Below are 16,787 nucleotides of genomic sequence, written 5' to 3'. Positions count from 1 at the left end.
CCTGAACGAGATCTGTGGCTATTGATAATTTAATCTAGCACCCAGGTCACCCAAAGCAGCCGTGCACCACTTCTGTCCACCAGCGCCCATCCAGACAATGCAGAAGCAATGAGGGGTCCAGCTCAGGCTGTGGTCAGATGGGACAGCTTTAAACAACGGACCAGAAGAAAAACACACACAAAAACACAAGAATCCAGTCCACAAAGCAGAATCCTTTATGGTGGATAACAGCTACTCGCATGGATATTGACTACAACCCCTCTGAATGCTGCTGGTGTGCAGGCATAATGAAAGGTTTGCTCACAGAGATTATTATTTTAGTGGCCTACCTGATCTATCAATGTTTCTAAGTTGTTCTAAGGTGTTTCTAAGTGAGAAAATATACAGAAGATTTGCTAAAAATGCCAAAGGAACCTTACCCAGTACTTCTCATGATACTAAACGATTCAATGCATTATGTGTTATTTAGAGCCCCTAACGCTTTTTGTTTGAAAGGCACTTGGCATCAAGCATCCCCAGCAGATGCTGTGGTTACAGAACATGACAAGTGTTCAACATGATGAAAAAGGAGCATCAGGTGTGAAATTCCCACCAATAAGCACACACTGGAGGCTTTCCTCTCCATGCACAGAGCCCCTCCAGTCATCTTGTCCCTAAACAGACAATCAAATCACTCAGGTTTCCTAAATGTTAGGGGTTCCCCCATTAAAACATACTGACAAGGACCAAAGCACAAGGAGTCACAGCACTTCTCAGAGGCAGCACTCCAGCAGCTCCCTGGGAGTGAGCCACATATACCCACATTGTGCTACAGTAAATGCTCTGTGTGATGAAGGGTTTTTCAGCCATCACTGAGCTCAGGCCCTGCTGCTCTGCCAGCACTTCCAGGCAGCTCAGATCCTTTGGGCAGAGCTGAACTAAACACAACCAGCAAGCAGCTAAGCAGCTTGGACAGCCAAAATGTTGTGGGCTTTTTTGCCTTCACTGGATGCATATTTCATGAACTCCAACAGCAGCAAAGCTATCAACTTCAAAAGCTGTAATTTGGAAATAAGAAAGATGGGATTCCAGCTTCGATAGACTGAGATAAAACATTCTTCAAAAGGCTTTTTTCTAACACATCAACTATCAGGATTTGATCTGTGCTCTGTGCTCATGCCCTCAAAACGTGTTTTTTTTTTTTCAGGCAATTATAACTTGTGAAAGAAACCTCCACTCATTCCTCCACAGCAGCCCTGCAGGGAATCCTTGCATTTCTCCATCTCCCTCCCTTGAGTTATGAAGATATTTTCCTGCCACTCACAACCACCAAAGAGGTTCCCAGCTCTGGCCCTGCAGACTTTGTTCTGCCCTCCCCTACCTGCATGCATTTCAGTTTCCCTTTCTGTGTGTGTTCCCTGCATTGCTCACCTCTGGGCCGTCAGGAAGGAGATGTGCCGGTTGTATCTTCCAGCAGCCTGCAGGACAAGTTGCCAGCCAGGTGACCACAGAAGATTCCAGCCATGCGCTGCTGCAGGTCTCTGAGCACATCTCTGCGTCCCCCTGGAGCTCAACAGAGCTGAGACTTCCTCCCTACCCCTGGGGAGTAGTAGGTGAGCTGGGCATCACCTGCACTGCTAATGACTTACAGCTGTTAGCCCAGGCTTGCTCTCAGTGTGGATGGACACTTATTTTGCATAGACAATTAGAATAGGAGCTTTTTCCTTTTACCTACTCCTTAAAAATATCAGCGAGTATTTTAAGATGCAGAATCCCCGACACATCCCAGGGAGGTGGACAGGCCCAACTGGACTTGTAGGAAAGGGATTTTGACGAGGGTTTCATGTAAGCACCAGACATGACTGTTAATTACCTGCAGCTGCACTGCAATTAAGCCTTTCCCTGATGTGGCTGCTTGCAGGTCTTTGTGTCAGTGCAGTGCTGGGTGTGGGCATGCTGATGGTTCACAGATGCACTTGTTGAGCTTCACTTCAGGTCCTCCTGTTAATAAACCCTTACATCTTTTACCACAAATGTTTCTAGAGTTTGGATTTTACTTCTAAATTTCACACATCCTGCTTATTCATAGCAGCATTTACGTAAGGGAGGCGAATCAGAGCCCTTCTCTATACGCACACGTAGGTATCTCTGCACACGTGCTCTGACACCTGCACAACTGCAATGTCCTCGCTTTAACCAGCCTTGAAATGCATTTTCATTTGCAAAACAGAGTTTTGCAGCTGCAGTTCCCATGCACAGATATACAGGTCTGTGCCAGCCCCAGGAGGTGCGGGAGAAACGTGGCACATACGCACGTTTCTTTCATTGCTTTTGCTTTGTTATTCTGTGTGAGACCATATTGCTATGTGAAGGTTTGAGTACGGCTTCCCCCCCAGCCTCTCTCTCTGTATTGTGCAGGCTTCCTTTGCATTTTAATTGCTCTCTCCAAATCACATCACTGTATTACTGCTTTCTTCTTTCTTTCTTTCTGCATGCACACACACATGGCACGGCGCACACTGACATCACTTGACATCTCCGTGCTTCCTCATTTCAATATTAACTGTTTACCAGAAGAGAAACTGGTTTGGTGCGGGGGTGCTGCATACACGCGTGCCTCTGTGTGAGCAAGAGCTTTTTTTCCCCTCTCTGTCCCTTCGCAGCTATAGGTCATTACACTGAGCTGCTTGAAGCTGCCTGATGCTATTTTGCACCCGTGTGGCTCTAGAAGAGACAGCTGTGTGGATGTGCTCCCCTTTGTGCCTTGGTTGGGGCATTGGAACAACTGCAAAGCCTGGTGCTCCTGCTGCCATCTGAAAGCCACCGTGCTGAAGGACCTTTGCCCTCCCCAGGCCGATAATAATGACACAGATGCAGTTTAAAGATGCATTTTGGGTAAGTGAGCGTTTCTGCCATGTTTCCTTTACTAAATACGTACGTATTTAAAACATTTTGTAAATATAGCTTGGCTCTAAATACGATTTCAAGCTGATTTTATCCTAATTTCGTGTCTTAAATTCAGTTTATTTAAAAAAAAAAAAAAAAGAAAAGAAAAAAATAAAAGGAAAAAGGAACTCTGCCTCCAAGCAAAAGCACGCTGTTGGGGGAGCAGGCCAGTGGAATCCTTTGCTCAGCATCATCTAAGGCAGCCAGGTGCAAAGTGCTGCTGCTCACCCTCCTAGGGAGCCCAGGGCTGCTGCTATGTGCCACAGGGCAGGCACGGAATGTCCAGCAGCACGGGGTGAAGGACCAGCAGTGGTGCTTGAGAACTAAGCCTCAGTGCTCACAGCTGCTTCTGATGCAAAGTGAAGGGGAAAACCAGAAAAAAGAACCCCAAAAACATAAACCCAAAACATTGCCAGCATGGGTGAAGAGCATCTTCAGTAGTTCCTCCTGTCTAGGCAAACATTTTTCCAGCATCTGGTATTGACTTAAGACATGAAGGCAGATGAAGTCCTCCTACTATTCTCCTATCAAGCTAAGTAGAACTGGCCCTGCACCGCGTGTTTGCTTTCTGTGCTTTCTTTCCATCTCCCCTCCTGCAGGGTAAGCCTTCTCCTGCTCTGAAGGCACAGGGCTGTGGGGCAATGCTTTCCTGCTGTGGGGCGATGCTTTCCTGCAGGCACCCCCAGCCCCGACTCTCCTGTCAAATTTAACCAGTTAAAAAAGAAATTGCAATGAGGAAATACAAATGTTCCTTTGGATGTTAACCCGAACTGCGCTGAGCGCTCCCACACAAGGCTCTCCTTTACTCTTCTTTATGCACTTACTAACCGTGTGCTCAGTTGCACGGGAGATGGCACAACCACAGCCCAGTGCAACTGCAGGAAATTCAGCTTTTGCATTTCTCGATGTCCTTCCTTCCACAAGGTGCAGTCTGACCTTTAGAACCATCTATTTTGTAGCTTTACTTTCCAGGATCTTGGGCTTTAGCTGTAATAAATGTTGGTCAGCCGTGCCCCCTGGGCTCAGGAGGGTGATTAACACCACTCAGCAGTCTGGCCAGGCCAGTTCTTTGTGGCTCTTCTTCCCCAAGCTTCTCTCCCAGCCTTAGTCATACTAGCTTGAACATCATCCTGGCTTGACTTTGAAGCTACCATCTGCTTTAAAGGAAAGCATCTTTGTTTTTAACATTGTTTGGCTTGAACATAATACTGCCAAGCTTGTTTAATCGGACTGAACTATATCCGGACGTGCAATGGTAGTTTTAGCTGTGCGATGATAAGTCTTTTGAAAAGAAAACTGACAGGATATTGCACAATGTGGCAAAAGAGAACATCCTGCCCCCAGGATCACACCATCAGCAATTCTTTTTGCATTCATAACGTTCTGTTGTGCCCGTTAAAGAAACGGAAATGTATTTTCTCAGTTTGCCTCAGCGAGCAAATACCTGCCTGGTTCACTTTCGCCATGAGCTGAGACAGCCCTCATGATTAACAACCAACAAGCACCGTTCTGTCGCAGCCCATCACCCAATACCAGCCCTGATCTCCAAGACCTGTCTAAAGGCATGGCTGCACTCTCCCCTTGGAATTCAACATCTCTGCTCATATGGCCATGCAGAAATTCCTTAATAGCTGCTGCACTGTGAGATACGTAGGCAATCCCCCACAACAACACATCTTCCTCAACCAAAACAGAAAGGACACCATTCATTCTGCTGCAAAGTCCCTCCACCTTCCTCGGCTGCGCTGTGTTTCAGGAACATGCAATCTCTTTCTCATAGCTCACCTAAGTTTTATCCTTGTCTTCTGCCTATTCAACGTGGCAATGCCAAGGCTGTGCTAAAAGCTATTTGTATTGTCTGTCTACCGCAGCCTGGGCTAAAGCCACTCTGCTTTTAGTTACTCTTCTTGGTTTGCCATCTTCCACACACTGGTTTAATGGTTTAAAAGAAAGTTGCTTAAAGTCCCCACTAAGATGCACTCCTTTCTAATAGTTTCCTATCCTCAAACAGTATTTTTTGGAAGATATTAATAAGAAGAAAAGATGAATCAGTTTTGATCGTAGGCAATTGCTGAAGGCATTAATATTCTTACTGTCCTGTTGTATGAATGCAAGAGATGTTACCTGTCTAATCATGTTAGCTGGGCAGGTAAATTCGCTGCTAATGGGGAGCACGGCTCTGCTTCCATCTGAACTTCACATTGCCAGGATTATAGAAGATATATAGGAGGATTACAGGAGGGATTTTCTCTGCCATGCTGCTCCACAGCAGCCTGGTGAGGTGTGGCCATTCCTGGCCAGGAGGATCAGGCACTCACCAGCATCGTTCTGGCTGCAGAATTCTCTACCTACAAAATACTCAGGGCTAATGATCAGACACTGCAGCACTGGGAGCCATGGAGGTGCTTAAGACCAGCCTGACCCTGCTTACAGCCAGTGCATGTCCATACTGGTGGATGTGAGCAGAAATGGGGAACAAAACGAGAACCAGCACAGAGAAGTCAGTCTGACTGACAGCTGAATGCCTGCGTTTGTCATGAGGTCCGCTTCATGGAAGATGGTACTCTATTCCTCTTCTATGTATTATTTCTCCCTGTATTCTTCCATAGTTTCCGCTGTGGTCAAAATGCTTTACTGACTGAGGCAATAAGAAGCACCCTGGGGAGGGGAGTTGCAGTCTCAGAACAGTCGCTGAAACCACAAGAAATCACAAGAAAAATACTTGCTTACTCGCGGCTGTGGAAATACTGATGTTCCAGGAAACACTTCAAAGCAGAGCACGACATTTAAAATGAAACTCAAATGAACTGATACTGATTGTGAGGCAAACACATTAACAGCTTGTTCCAGCTCCCCTGTTCCTGGTACCCTACCTAGGGGGGGTGCGAGGAGCCAGTGGCAGCATATTCAGGGTGATTTGTTTCCTCGTCAATGAGCTGGAAATGAAGGAGTGAGGTTTTACTTCTTCAGCTTTTGGTTGTGTATCCCATAAGTTATGGCCTAAATGTGGTGTACCAGGCTGAGCATATTCCTGCAAGGAGAAAGGGTACCTGGGCAAGCGCTGAGTGCAGCATTAAGGCCTTGGAAGACTTTCTAGAGCAGGTAGATGAATGGGTTGGTGGAAAGCTCATTTCAGATCAAGTAAGTAATTTCTAATTAAAAACAATTAGACCCGCAATGATTATTATTTTTTTCTGATGGTCGTGCTGCAACTGAATGCAGCATCTAGAGGGTTGGATGGTTTAAATGGCTGATGGATGAAGTCGTGGTGATAATGTCCACTTTGATTTGATCTCTCCTGCTCTGCAAAAGTGGTTTGGTTTGGTGTGGACTCGGGGAAATGCGGGATTCTTATTTATGCAGGCACGACGGAATCCTGAATTGCAATCCACTTCTAATTATTGCACACTTGTATGGAAGGCAAATTAGAATGCTTTGTAAAGAGGCTGGGTTTTGTTATTTATCAGCTCCTCTGAGCTCAAAAAGAGCTCCATATTTTGCTTTCATGCCATAGTGCAGCAAGGTAGATTCTGGCTGGCAGATGGCACATTAAGCACTTGTTTAATCTCCTGTTTAATCTGGGTTTGGTAATAAAACATTTCTCAGCAGCCACAGTTCAATAACTTACAAAGTTCCCTGTGTTTTTCAGTAAGAATATGAGAGTTTGAGGCTGGGATGATGTGACAGCTCAGGCCATGGCTCTGTGCTGGGATCACTATGTCACTATGCCTTGCTGAGGGCATCAAGGACAAGAAAAGAGAGAAAAAAAATATTAAAAATGTGCATCCAGATCCCAACAGCATCTCAGTTTCCCAAAGAATTGCTCCTTTACTATAATGGAGTTCAGCACGTCTTCAACAGGGTGAGGAAACGTCCCTGTACGAGGCTGAGGAATTGAAAACTTCCCTGTCTCTTTTGGTGCAAATTCATTTTTGCATGAAATGGAAACCAGCAGTTACTTGCTGTAAGTCTTCAGCATGAAGTGGAAGCCAAGCAGCAAGGGGATCTGATCAGGCAGCTTAGAGCTTCTGCTTCATATAATCACAGGATCACAGAAAGGCCTGGGTTGAAAAGGACCACAACGACCAATTCCAAGGGTTCCAATCCCCTGCTGTGTGCAGGGTCACCAACCAGCAGCCCAGGCTGCCCAGAGCCACATCCAGCCTGGCCTTGAATCCTGCAGGGATGGGGCATCCACAGCCTCCTTGGGCAACCTGTTCCAGTGTGTCACCACCCTATGGGTGAAAAACTTCCTCCTAACATCCAACCTAAACCTCTCCTGTCTCAGTTAAAACCATTCCTCCTTGTCCTATCACTGCCCACCCTCATGAACAGCCATTCTCCCTCCTGTTTATATGCTCCCTTCAAGTATTGGAAGCCCACAGTGGATTTGCTTCTGTCCTATCGTGCAGCTCCCCAGGTCTTTGTGATACGCTGCCCTGGGTGTGAGAATATGCAACATCATATTGAGTAAGAGGATATGTTGAAAACGACTATTTAAGAGGTAAAGATGTCTCATAAATGGAAATGACAATATGTGGATATTGCAGTAGCGCTCACTAGGACATGAATTTGTACAGCAACACTCTGGGAAGACTTCCTGAAGCTTTACCCCACTTTGTGCTGTGAAAGCCCCCCAGTAAAATGCCCAGCTTATAAGGGCTGCTGAGAGCTCTGGTGCAACAGTATTGCTGTCCTTAATGCCTTTCCCAGGACTACCAGGAAACAAATCTAAGTTTTCTAAGGCAAGGAAGAGAAAGAGATTTTCAATCAAGTTCCAAAGTAAGCAGGCCTGGTGCCAGGGGCTGTGTGAGCTCCTGAGCAGCTGCTGCTGTGCCTGAGCAAGGCAGGATTGTTCCACATCGCCCTGTTTGCAGAAGGAAAGGAGCTGCCTTCATAAAAGAGCCCCGGAAGCAGAACTAAAGCAAAATAAAACAGAAATAAACTCTGATCGCTATTTTGTATAAAACAGAAGTGCCCTCTACTCGAATATTCTATTTCTCCTTACTTTAATTCCAGTTTCTCTTGTGTACCTGCAGTTATTCATTAAGATACTGAACCAAGGTCTGATTTCAGTGTTGAAATACTTATCTGCCTGGTTGCAGGATGCACCATGGCCAGCAGTGCTGTGCCTCCAAACCTGGCTGTGACAGCAACGTGCAATGTCTGCTGCAGGCCTCCTTGTTGGCTCCCATGTCAGCCAATGTCTAAAGTCACCACGTGAAAAGAAAAGGAAGGTCACTATGTCCAGCCTGTGTCCCATAGAATGGAATCATAGAATAGCCTGGGTTGAAAAGGACCTTATAGGTCCATCTATTTTTAACCCCCCTGCCGCAGACAGGGTTGCCAACCACCAGAGCAGGCCACATCCTGCAAGATGTGACTGCAAGAACACCTTATCCAGGACAGGGGTGAGGAGGGCGAGGGCCCAGGAAGCCGAGGAGTGAATTCCTCTTGTCAGCAGAACAGCCATTTCCTTCTCTGCATATAAATCTATGGTGTCATAGAGAGCAAAACACCACAGAGAAGCAAAGAGTTGCTCAATGCCGCCGCTTGTGCAACGCCGCTGCAAACTTTGTGAAATATCCATTTCAATTTATTGTTTTACACCGTAGCTCCTGCAGAATGGAAATTTGATGAGAATCTCTGCTTTCATTTTGAGTTCTCCAGCCTGCCTTGCTAGACAGAGAAGCGTGAGATAGCAATCGGCCAACTCGGTATATTGGAGTGCTACAAAAGCAATGCTTTTTTTTCCCCTCTGATTTTTGAAGACATCATTCAAGATACGCATCTCTGCTGTCTGGCAATAAATAGCGTTTGCTCCCCGGGAAAATACTGCATTGCAGCCTTAGGTAACAAAGACAGTAGTGTAATTGCAAAGTAAGCCTCATTTAAAAGATGCCCATGTCAACTCCTGAAATGATAACAAAAGGTCCCAAGGCAGCACTCAGTAACACTCAGCAAATGCTCGTGTTTCTACAGCACAAAGGGTGGGTGTACAGGAAGCAAAAGAAAAGTCAGCCTGCCAACCTCAGCCTGCCTACCCTCCTTTGTTTTGCAAAACCACAGTGACATAATCCACATCACCTTCTGAATAATAGCAGGTGGACAAATAAGGTTGCAGTGTAGTTTAGTGCTTTGCATGCAGGCGTGGACAATTTTGCTTCAATCCAGTAAGCTCTAACACCTATTTACCAAGCTCACGTTTTAGTTACCAGCAAAACATTTTGTCTTTCCTACTTGGTATGATTGCAATAACACCCTCATGGCTTTCATCAGAAAGCCTTGCAGACACCTTGTGAGCACCAGGCTCAGAAGAAAGGCACTGCAAAGCCAGTGCTCAGCTAATTAGAGCCCTAAGACTTGGCACAATGGTGATTCACCTTTAGCCAGCAGGAGGAAAGGGCAAGCCATGATGCTGCTCAACCGTCTTCACCCTGGGCCAGTCTAACACCATCAGGCTTCCCACTTACAGCCTTCACTCCCAAAGTCCCCAGAGTCATATTGGCTGCAGAAATAGCTCAGGGACAGCCGCAATTAAACCTGCAATGATTGCCTGTGAGAAAACTTCTGTAGAAACCTGCAGTCCCAGTGCATGTGGTTGTTTTGGTAACACCATTAAGATGAGGGAGCAGCATCTTTAAGCCACAGGAAAAATAAAAAGAAGAAAATCTATCCCAGTGCAGTTAGTGGCAGCATATCTGCTTGCAGCCTTCCCTGCCTCCACTCAAGTATGCTAGGAAAGGCTGTTCTGGTTAAACAGCAGTATAAAGCTGGTGATTTCAACCCTGTTGCTCTGTCTCTGAGGGAGGAGCATCGCTCCTCCCACAGGCAGGAAGGAAACAACTTGTGTGAACAGGCGCAGCAGTGCGAGGCTGCCCCTGCATTAGCTGTGATTCTCCTGATGAGAAGCAAAGCCCCGGGCTGCAGGGCAGAGACCCAAGTAGACATGAAGTGTTAATGGAAAAATCTCAGAGCAGTACAAATCTGCCTGCAACACTGATAGCCCTTTGTCAGATACTCTCCTTACTTGTCATTACAGGTCTGTTGGACAACATAGATTAACTAATCCTTTTTATTCAAGTGACAATGAGTAAATCCTCTTTCACAGTTGCACGTGCTTTGATTGAGTGGAATTATCTTTTTGGCAACGTAACGAATTACTGGTGGTGATTTGAATTGCTATCTTCTAAGCAACAAAATGATTTATGTTTCACAGGTTTAACGAATGTATTCCTTATCCAGCCATACCCTTATCTAATAAGGAATATCTAATTTATATTGAAACCCACTCGAATATCCTCTGACTATTCATCATTTCTTACAACCATCGCACAGGCCCAGCTATTCACTGCAGGTACCAGCGCCAAATGTTAAGGATGGTCTGGGAGCAGCTGTTGTTGTAGAATCAAATGCTGTGCTGAAGGTATCTGATAGCATTTGAGCCTGGGGTAAGAGAAATCAGATACGTTTTCAACATATTCATATCGTACTTTGCAGGCAGCAAACAGGAAGCAGAGCTGTTGGGTAAGGTAGCGGCTGCTTTGTGCTTCATGCAAACCCAGCAGCTCATGTCTGGGAGGCAGGGCCATGTGCAGAGCTCCAACAAGAAGGTATGGCTGGACCAGCCACAGCAGCACAGCTCTGAAAGGATCTATTAGTGCAGAAGTGAGGTTCTCTGCTTAGACACGTTGCCAAATTCATGCAGTCGGTCACCAAGGCACAGCAGACCCTGGTGCAGTTTTTCAAATGGCACGACTTCTTCCCCTTGCATTTTTATGGCTGGAACGAGATGTCCAAATGGCTGAATCAAGTCCATGAGTAGTTTTCTGAGGTCCTTAGAATGACTGCTGGCCAGCAGGCAGACCCCATGGTGCATCTGTGGGTGGCTGGGGGAGGAAGAGAGAGCGAGCTTGGGCCGATAATGATATAGGGGGCTCAGTGATGTACAGAATTTGCTACTCTTTCATTACACCATCTGCATAAGTTTAAAAGAAGTAGGAGAAAGACAATGAATTTTAGCATTTGTTGTATAGAGATAGGTTGAACAGAAACAGCAAAGTAACATGATTCACTTTTCAGCCCTATTCACTTTCTGTTGGTTGTTTGTAGCACTCTGCCTGCCTGCCAGACTGATACAGACCCATATAATAACCACCGGGCAGCATTTCTGTGCCAAGGAAGCTGTGTACACAGCCATGGGATGCAGCTTATTGCATCTGGAAACATGCAATCATCATGTTTGTGCTGCGAGCTTGTGGCACATCTGAGTGGTTTCTGCCAGGCAGAGTGAGTGATTAATGAGAGGTTTTACAGCAGCATTGCCATCTGCCCTTGAGAAGTTCTCGAATAATAAAAATAAAATTGCCTGGGTATTAGCAAGAACCTTTCTGCTTTCCTCCTTTCATGTATTTCATAGCAAGATTGCTTCTTATCTTATAACGTCTGTAACCAGCCATTAGAAGCATGAGGAAAATGGATGTTTTGGTTTTGAGATCCTGTTTCATGGAGGGTGATTATACGTGTCAGATGAGCACATGTAATCCCATCATCAGTTGAGTACTGTTACAGTAGTGACAAGAGTGGGTGCACTGCACGCTCTCCATCACCTTTTATCTACATTATTGTTCTGCCTGGCTTTGTAGAGCAGACCCTTTGCTGGTACAGCCATGTGAACCATCATCCTTTCTTTCTTTTCTCCCCACTGCACATGCCAAGGGTGTCACCTTGCATCTAGACATCACATCACTCCTACTGAGAGCCCCGTGGTGGTGGTGGTGGTTTACCCTGCAAGCAGCTCAGCACTGCACAGTCACTCACTCACCCTCCAGCCCCAGGGGGATAGGGAAAAGAATGGGAAAAGCCTGAAGTAGAACCCGTGGGTTGAGATAATAAGACAGAAAAAGAAAAAAGGGTAATAGTGATGATAATAGCACACACAAAATGATAATAATACACACAGAACAAGTGGCGCACAAGCGATTGCTCACCGCTCACTGACTGATGTCCAGCCAGTCCATTGCCTGCCAGAACTGCTCAGCAACAACTAAAACATTGGCATGTCATCAAGTGCTGTTTTACTCTCAAAGCCATAACATAGCAACACATCAGATGCTGTGAAGGGAAAAATAACCCTCTGTACCAGCTGAAAGCAGGACAGGTGGTGAGGTGACTGATGCATAGGAAGAGGGGCCACTGCACAAAAACCCCACACCCAGTGCTGAGCATGAGGTCCTCAAAATGACAGCTTTTTGGCACAGCAAAATCTGGGACTCACTCCACTTCGTTATTATCAAACAACCTGCATCTAAACAAAGATTTTATAGCACCCTTAACTCTGCTCTGGCTGCTGCTGCCCAGGGCAAACCTAAAGGTATATTTGGATTTTCCAGCAATATGACTCATTTCAGATGACTGACAATAACTGTCTCCTAAACCTTTGTGCACCAACTATCTAATCTCTTTATCTTTCTGCCTTCAGTGCAAGGAGTTCACCTTACACACCGGCTTTGAGGTGCTCGTACAGCGACTGTTGGATGGGAGGAAGATGTGCAAAGATGTGGAGGATTTGCTTAAGCAAAGGTGAGAAAGAGTGAAAGAAGTTTGAACAGACACAATTTTGTCTCTGACTTTGCATCTGGAAAGACACAGGAAGGCTGTTGCTGAATTCAGTAATGGTACTGGTTTGCCTAGAAAAGCCCAACCGAGGTGAATCCTTAAGGGGTCACAGCTGCTGAGTGATCAAATGTGGTCAAATGAACCAATGAGATGGCGATCCATTTCAGGGCCCTGTACTGCTCAGGGCTGTTTGACAGCTCCAAGTATAAAGTTCTGAAAACAAAACAGAATAAATGAGATTTTTACACTAGTTATGTCTTATGAAGGAAGAGACAAGGTGAGTGATGGAGGTGGGCCATGACATGAAGTCGTCTGGTCATGGAATGGCTTGGGTTGGAAGGGACCTCAAAGACCATCAAGCTCCAACCCCCTGCCACAGGCAGGTCTTAGTATATGAATGTTACTGTTCTCCCGCTGGTAATTTTCCAGCATTTTGACATAATTTGCGAAGGCAGATGATCCAAAGGAACCTCCAAAGTTTAAGGAGAGAAGAGAGGGGTGAAACAATAAAAAAATCCAGAGCTAAAGGCTTGGGTAGTTACTGCAACATAATAATACTATAGTAGAACACGCATCCACAGCAAGAAGCTCTACCAAGTTTCCACATTCAACAGGAAACCAATGACTTGGCCATTTTTCTTTCTCTTTATATGCGCTGTGGCCACATGCAGCGTTTCAGCTTCCTGTAACTATAAAAAAGGGTCATTTTTCAAATATAAAGAAAGCTCTGCAAGACGCCACCAAAAGCCCTTCCCAGACCCTCAGGACAGCCCACATCATTTGCCCACCTCAGTAGATTCTGAGTAACAGTAGTGTGGTTTATCTCCATCCTTACCCACTTCTCCGAGCCCCTCAGCAACAGCTGTGCACAGCTAACACTTGTCTGGGTGAGAAAATAAATATTACAGCTGCTCCAACTTTACCATTCATTTTTGTAATTATGGCTTACAACAAAGCTTTAGATTTGGCTCTGTTTTAAAGTGACTGAGTTTCAACAGCAGCGACATGCAGTGTGAGGCATGTAACTCATGTATGACCCGTTAGAAAGCCCCCGCACTATGAATTACACATTGAGCAGGTGATCCTGGCTCTGTATGGATATCTCTCTGCTTTCCCCAGCCACAGCCTCCTTTTTCCTCCCACACTGCCTCCATCCAGTTCTGTGGTGTTAGGTTGCTTTTCTAAAGGCTACTTTTCAAGCAGTGGAACTTTCACGGGGATGTGAGCTGTCAAACTGAAAATTCATTATTTCGGAGTGTGGAGAGTCTCCCATCAAAATCCAAAGCTATTTGAATTGCTTTTCTCGATCACCAGTGGAAGCATATTTTATTGCCACATGTCACAGAGTCCTGAAGTCACATCAGCCTGCCGGTAGCTTCACTTTATCTGCTTAAAATAGCTCCTTTGTGACTCATAACTTACAGGAATCAGAATTGCATTGCAGGCTTCAGGCAGGCTCTGCACTGCAGCACACATCTGAGGCTACACTTGCCTGTGGTTCAAAACGTATTAGAGGCTTTTCTGTGAGTTGCAGGACGAGTTTCTTCCTCCTTTGTGGTAGAGGCAAGAAAGGGCTTTCCACAAAGGAGAAAAAAATACATTTGGAGTCCTTTTGCAGATATGAAAGCTGCAAGAACAAGTGTTTCCATGAGTGTTTGTACAACCCCAAACTACTGCAGTGAGTGTACACAGGCCCGCTGTCTGTGTCATGGGTTTGGTACCAGAATTTCAACAAGGGCTGCCCTGAGTGCTGGCATCTTTGCCCTGTCTGCACCAACACTTCAGCTTCCCACTCTGCTCAATTACCTTTGCTCACAAATACCTTTGGCTATGCTGCATACAAAGCTGCAAACCTGCATGTGAGATTTCACCAGAGCCACCAGCCCACAAGCCCAGCTGGCTGCAAGCAAGGTGTCACACACTGAGGGACATCCAAAGGTGCAGTCAGATGTTCTCAGAGATGCACACAAACAGCTTCCCCACGGCAGTAACAGAAGTCCTACAAACAAACTGCTTGAGCTCAGTCTACAGCTTTTATCCTGAGCAGGAAGGCAGGTATGAGAACAAAGCAGCGGGACTGCATGGTTTGCACTTGTGATACCTGCATTACAAATCCTTTTCTGCACAAACGATGTGCTTCTCCAAGCTGCCTAGGCTAAGGCTCAAAAGCCAACGGGATGCTTTGAAATCCCTGCTGAGAACTGGACTTACCTTAAGCAAAGCTTAAAATAATAATCACCCTAACCACGCTGTTATCTGTTGTTGACCATCTGACAGTATTCAGCAGCTATAGAAAGGCCAAAAGGCTGAAAACTCAGCTTTGTCCTGGCCTTACACACAGGTTTTAAAACATTGTATGAAAAAAAAAATGTATTTTTTTCAGACAGAGATGAGAAACAGCTTCTAGAGTTGGGGGAGGGGAAAGCAGCCAAGATATTGTATTCTTTTATTAACCATAGAAACAGAACCGCTTTCCTGAGTCATGAGTTACAGTTCCCCATTAGGTGAGGCATTGCACCACATTGTTGTCCCACCCCCATCCCAAACTGATGGACTTCACCTTATAACCAGCATGGCTACTTCCCCCTCTGCCTCCAGTGCAGCTACTCAAGAAGGCATCTCACATTTCCAAGTAATTTTCTACTACTCCCACCTCCCACTTACTCACAACCTCTCTTTAAAGAGATCCTTTGGCACTCACTCTTCCTTCCCTCCCAGCTTTCACTTTGGCCACCAAGTCAGCCATCACATTTTAGTTTTCTTCTGCAAAAGAGGTTCCTGAGCATCTTCATTGCATTTCATCTTATGCATCATCTTCTAGCTGAATCCACAGGCTGATCAAAGCCATGAAGATGAGCATTTCTTTACCCTCATTTCTTCCAGAAATAGCTCACCAGAAATATTTTAGAGGTAACTGTTAGCACTGGAATGGAGGAGACAGAGAAAATGAAGAGAGAGGAAATAAAGAAATGCTATTTCTCATATTTCCTACCTCAGATGCAATTACAAGAAGAGCTTTGTAAACATGATGCTGCTACCACTAGGAGAAATTGAGTAAGTTTTTCTTTTAACAGAGCTCAAGCAGAAGAGAGGTACGGGAAGGAGCTGGTTCAAATTGCCCGAAAAGCAGGAGGACAAACAGAAATCAAGTAAGGAATTCTGCTGTTTCTGGTACTAATGCGTTTGTTTTGGAAGCAATATCAAACAGCTGCATTCAGACAGGGTCATGAGCTGCTCACATGAATGAGTTGCCCATAGGAAATGCTTCATATAATTACTTTTCCTGCTTTGTAGGAAAAATGGGGAACCACCACAGTTCTTCAGAGCAGGACCTGGAATGTCTCCTTTGGGAATTGCCAATAGGTCTTTGCTGGATAAAAACAAATTCATTTCAGCTTTGCTAACAGCTTCTGAAAGCAAGCAGAGTTAGCAGGGAAAAAGGGAAAGGAAGCCGTTAGTAAAAGCTTAGGATGGTGGGTTGGCAGGTCTGGGATGGTTAGTAAACCCTGACAGGCTGCAGCAGAGCCAACTGTCTCCAGCACTACTAGTTTAGATGACATTTAAATCGTGTTGGGAGGGGAAGATTTATGTTGGTACAGAATTTGACTTAATAAACACTGCTGATAAACTGCTGCTATTACTGATGGTAGCAGCAATAATGAGATGTATTTGTCATTAATGTAACAAGTAATAATACAGTAATAAGGTGGAAAAGGATGAATATTTGGGGTCACAGAAGACAGGCCTGAAAGAGACCTCAATCCAAGCAAAACAGCTTTATTGATCCCTCATCTGCCCTATATCTCATTTCTTAATTGCCATCTCCTTTTTACACCTATTTATCACTCTGTGTCTGTGTAAGCACAGTTTCCTGCTCATATCTTATTGGAAAACTTGACCTCAAACCTTTTCACCATCAGGACATGCAAGCTGTAGGCAATCCCCTGAGCACTGGCTATCAATTTGGTGGCACATCCATAGCGGCAGGGAAACTGTCGCATTAATTCAAAGGCCTGGTAATGAGGAGCACCGAGGCTCAAGTCCAGAGCACAGTCAAGTCTCTCACTGCTCCCATCTCTGCCTTGCTTTGAACTGTGCTTTGGGTGCTGCTGGGGAAAACTTGTACCTTCCTGATGTCTCACTTCGGAGACTTAATCAGAGGAAAGGAAATTAAAAGAGCAAGTTAAGATCAGGTGGTTTCTCTCCGAAGCAAATGCACAGATTAGCAATCTAGGATTACCAAA

At 45.4% G+C, this 16,787-nt stretch overlaps 1 protein-coding gene across 1 annotated transcript in view; it reads left to right on the top strand.

The window, feature by feature from the left end:
• The first annotated feature begins 2,371 nt into the window (after nt 1-2,371).
• The window catches only part of PSTPIP1 (proline-serine-threonine phosphatase interacting protein 1), a 42,412-nt gene continuing 27,996 nt past the window's right edge, over nt 2,372-16,787 (top strand). Inside the window, exons 1-3 of the mRNA XM_015872761.2 lie at nt 2,372-2,874; nt 12,407-12,507; nt 15,618-15,692. Of these exons, the coding sequence (XP_015728247.1) occupies nt 2,842-2,874; nt 12,407-12,507; nt 15,618-15,692 (209 nt within the window). The 5' untranslated portion in view covers nt 2,372-2,841. The remainder of the gene's footprint in view (nt 2,875-12,406; nt 12,508-15,617; nt 15,693-16,787) is intronic.

This window comes from Coturnix japonica, chromosome 10 (genome assembly GCF_001577835.2).
Source record: "Coturnix japonica isolate 7356 chromosome 10, Coturnix japonica 2.1, whole genome shotgun sequence".
In the NCBI taxonomy this organism is placed as follows: Eukaryota; Metazoa; Chordata; class Aves; order Galliformes; family Phasianidae; genus Coturnix; species Coturnix japonica.
The sequence above is the reverse complement of the archived record's forward strand: the minus strand, read 5'-3'. Positions and strand labels throughout refer to the sequence as shown.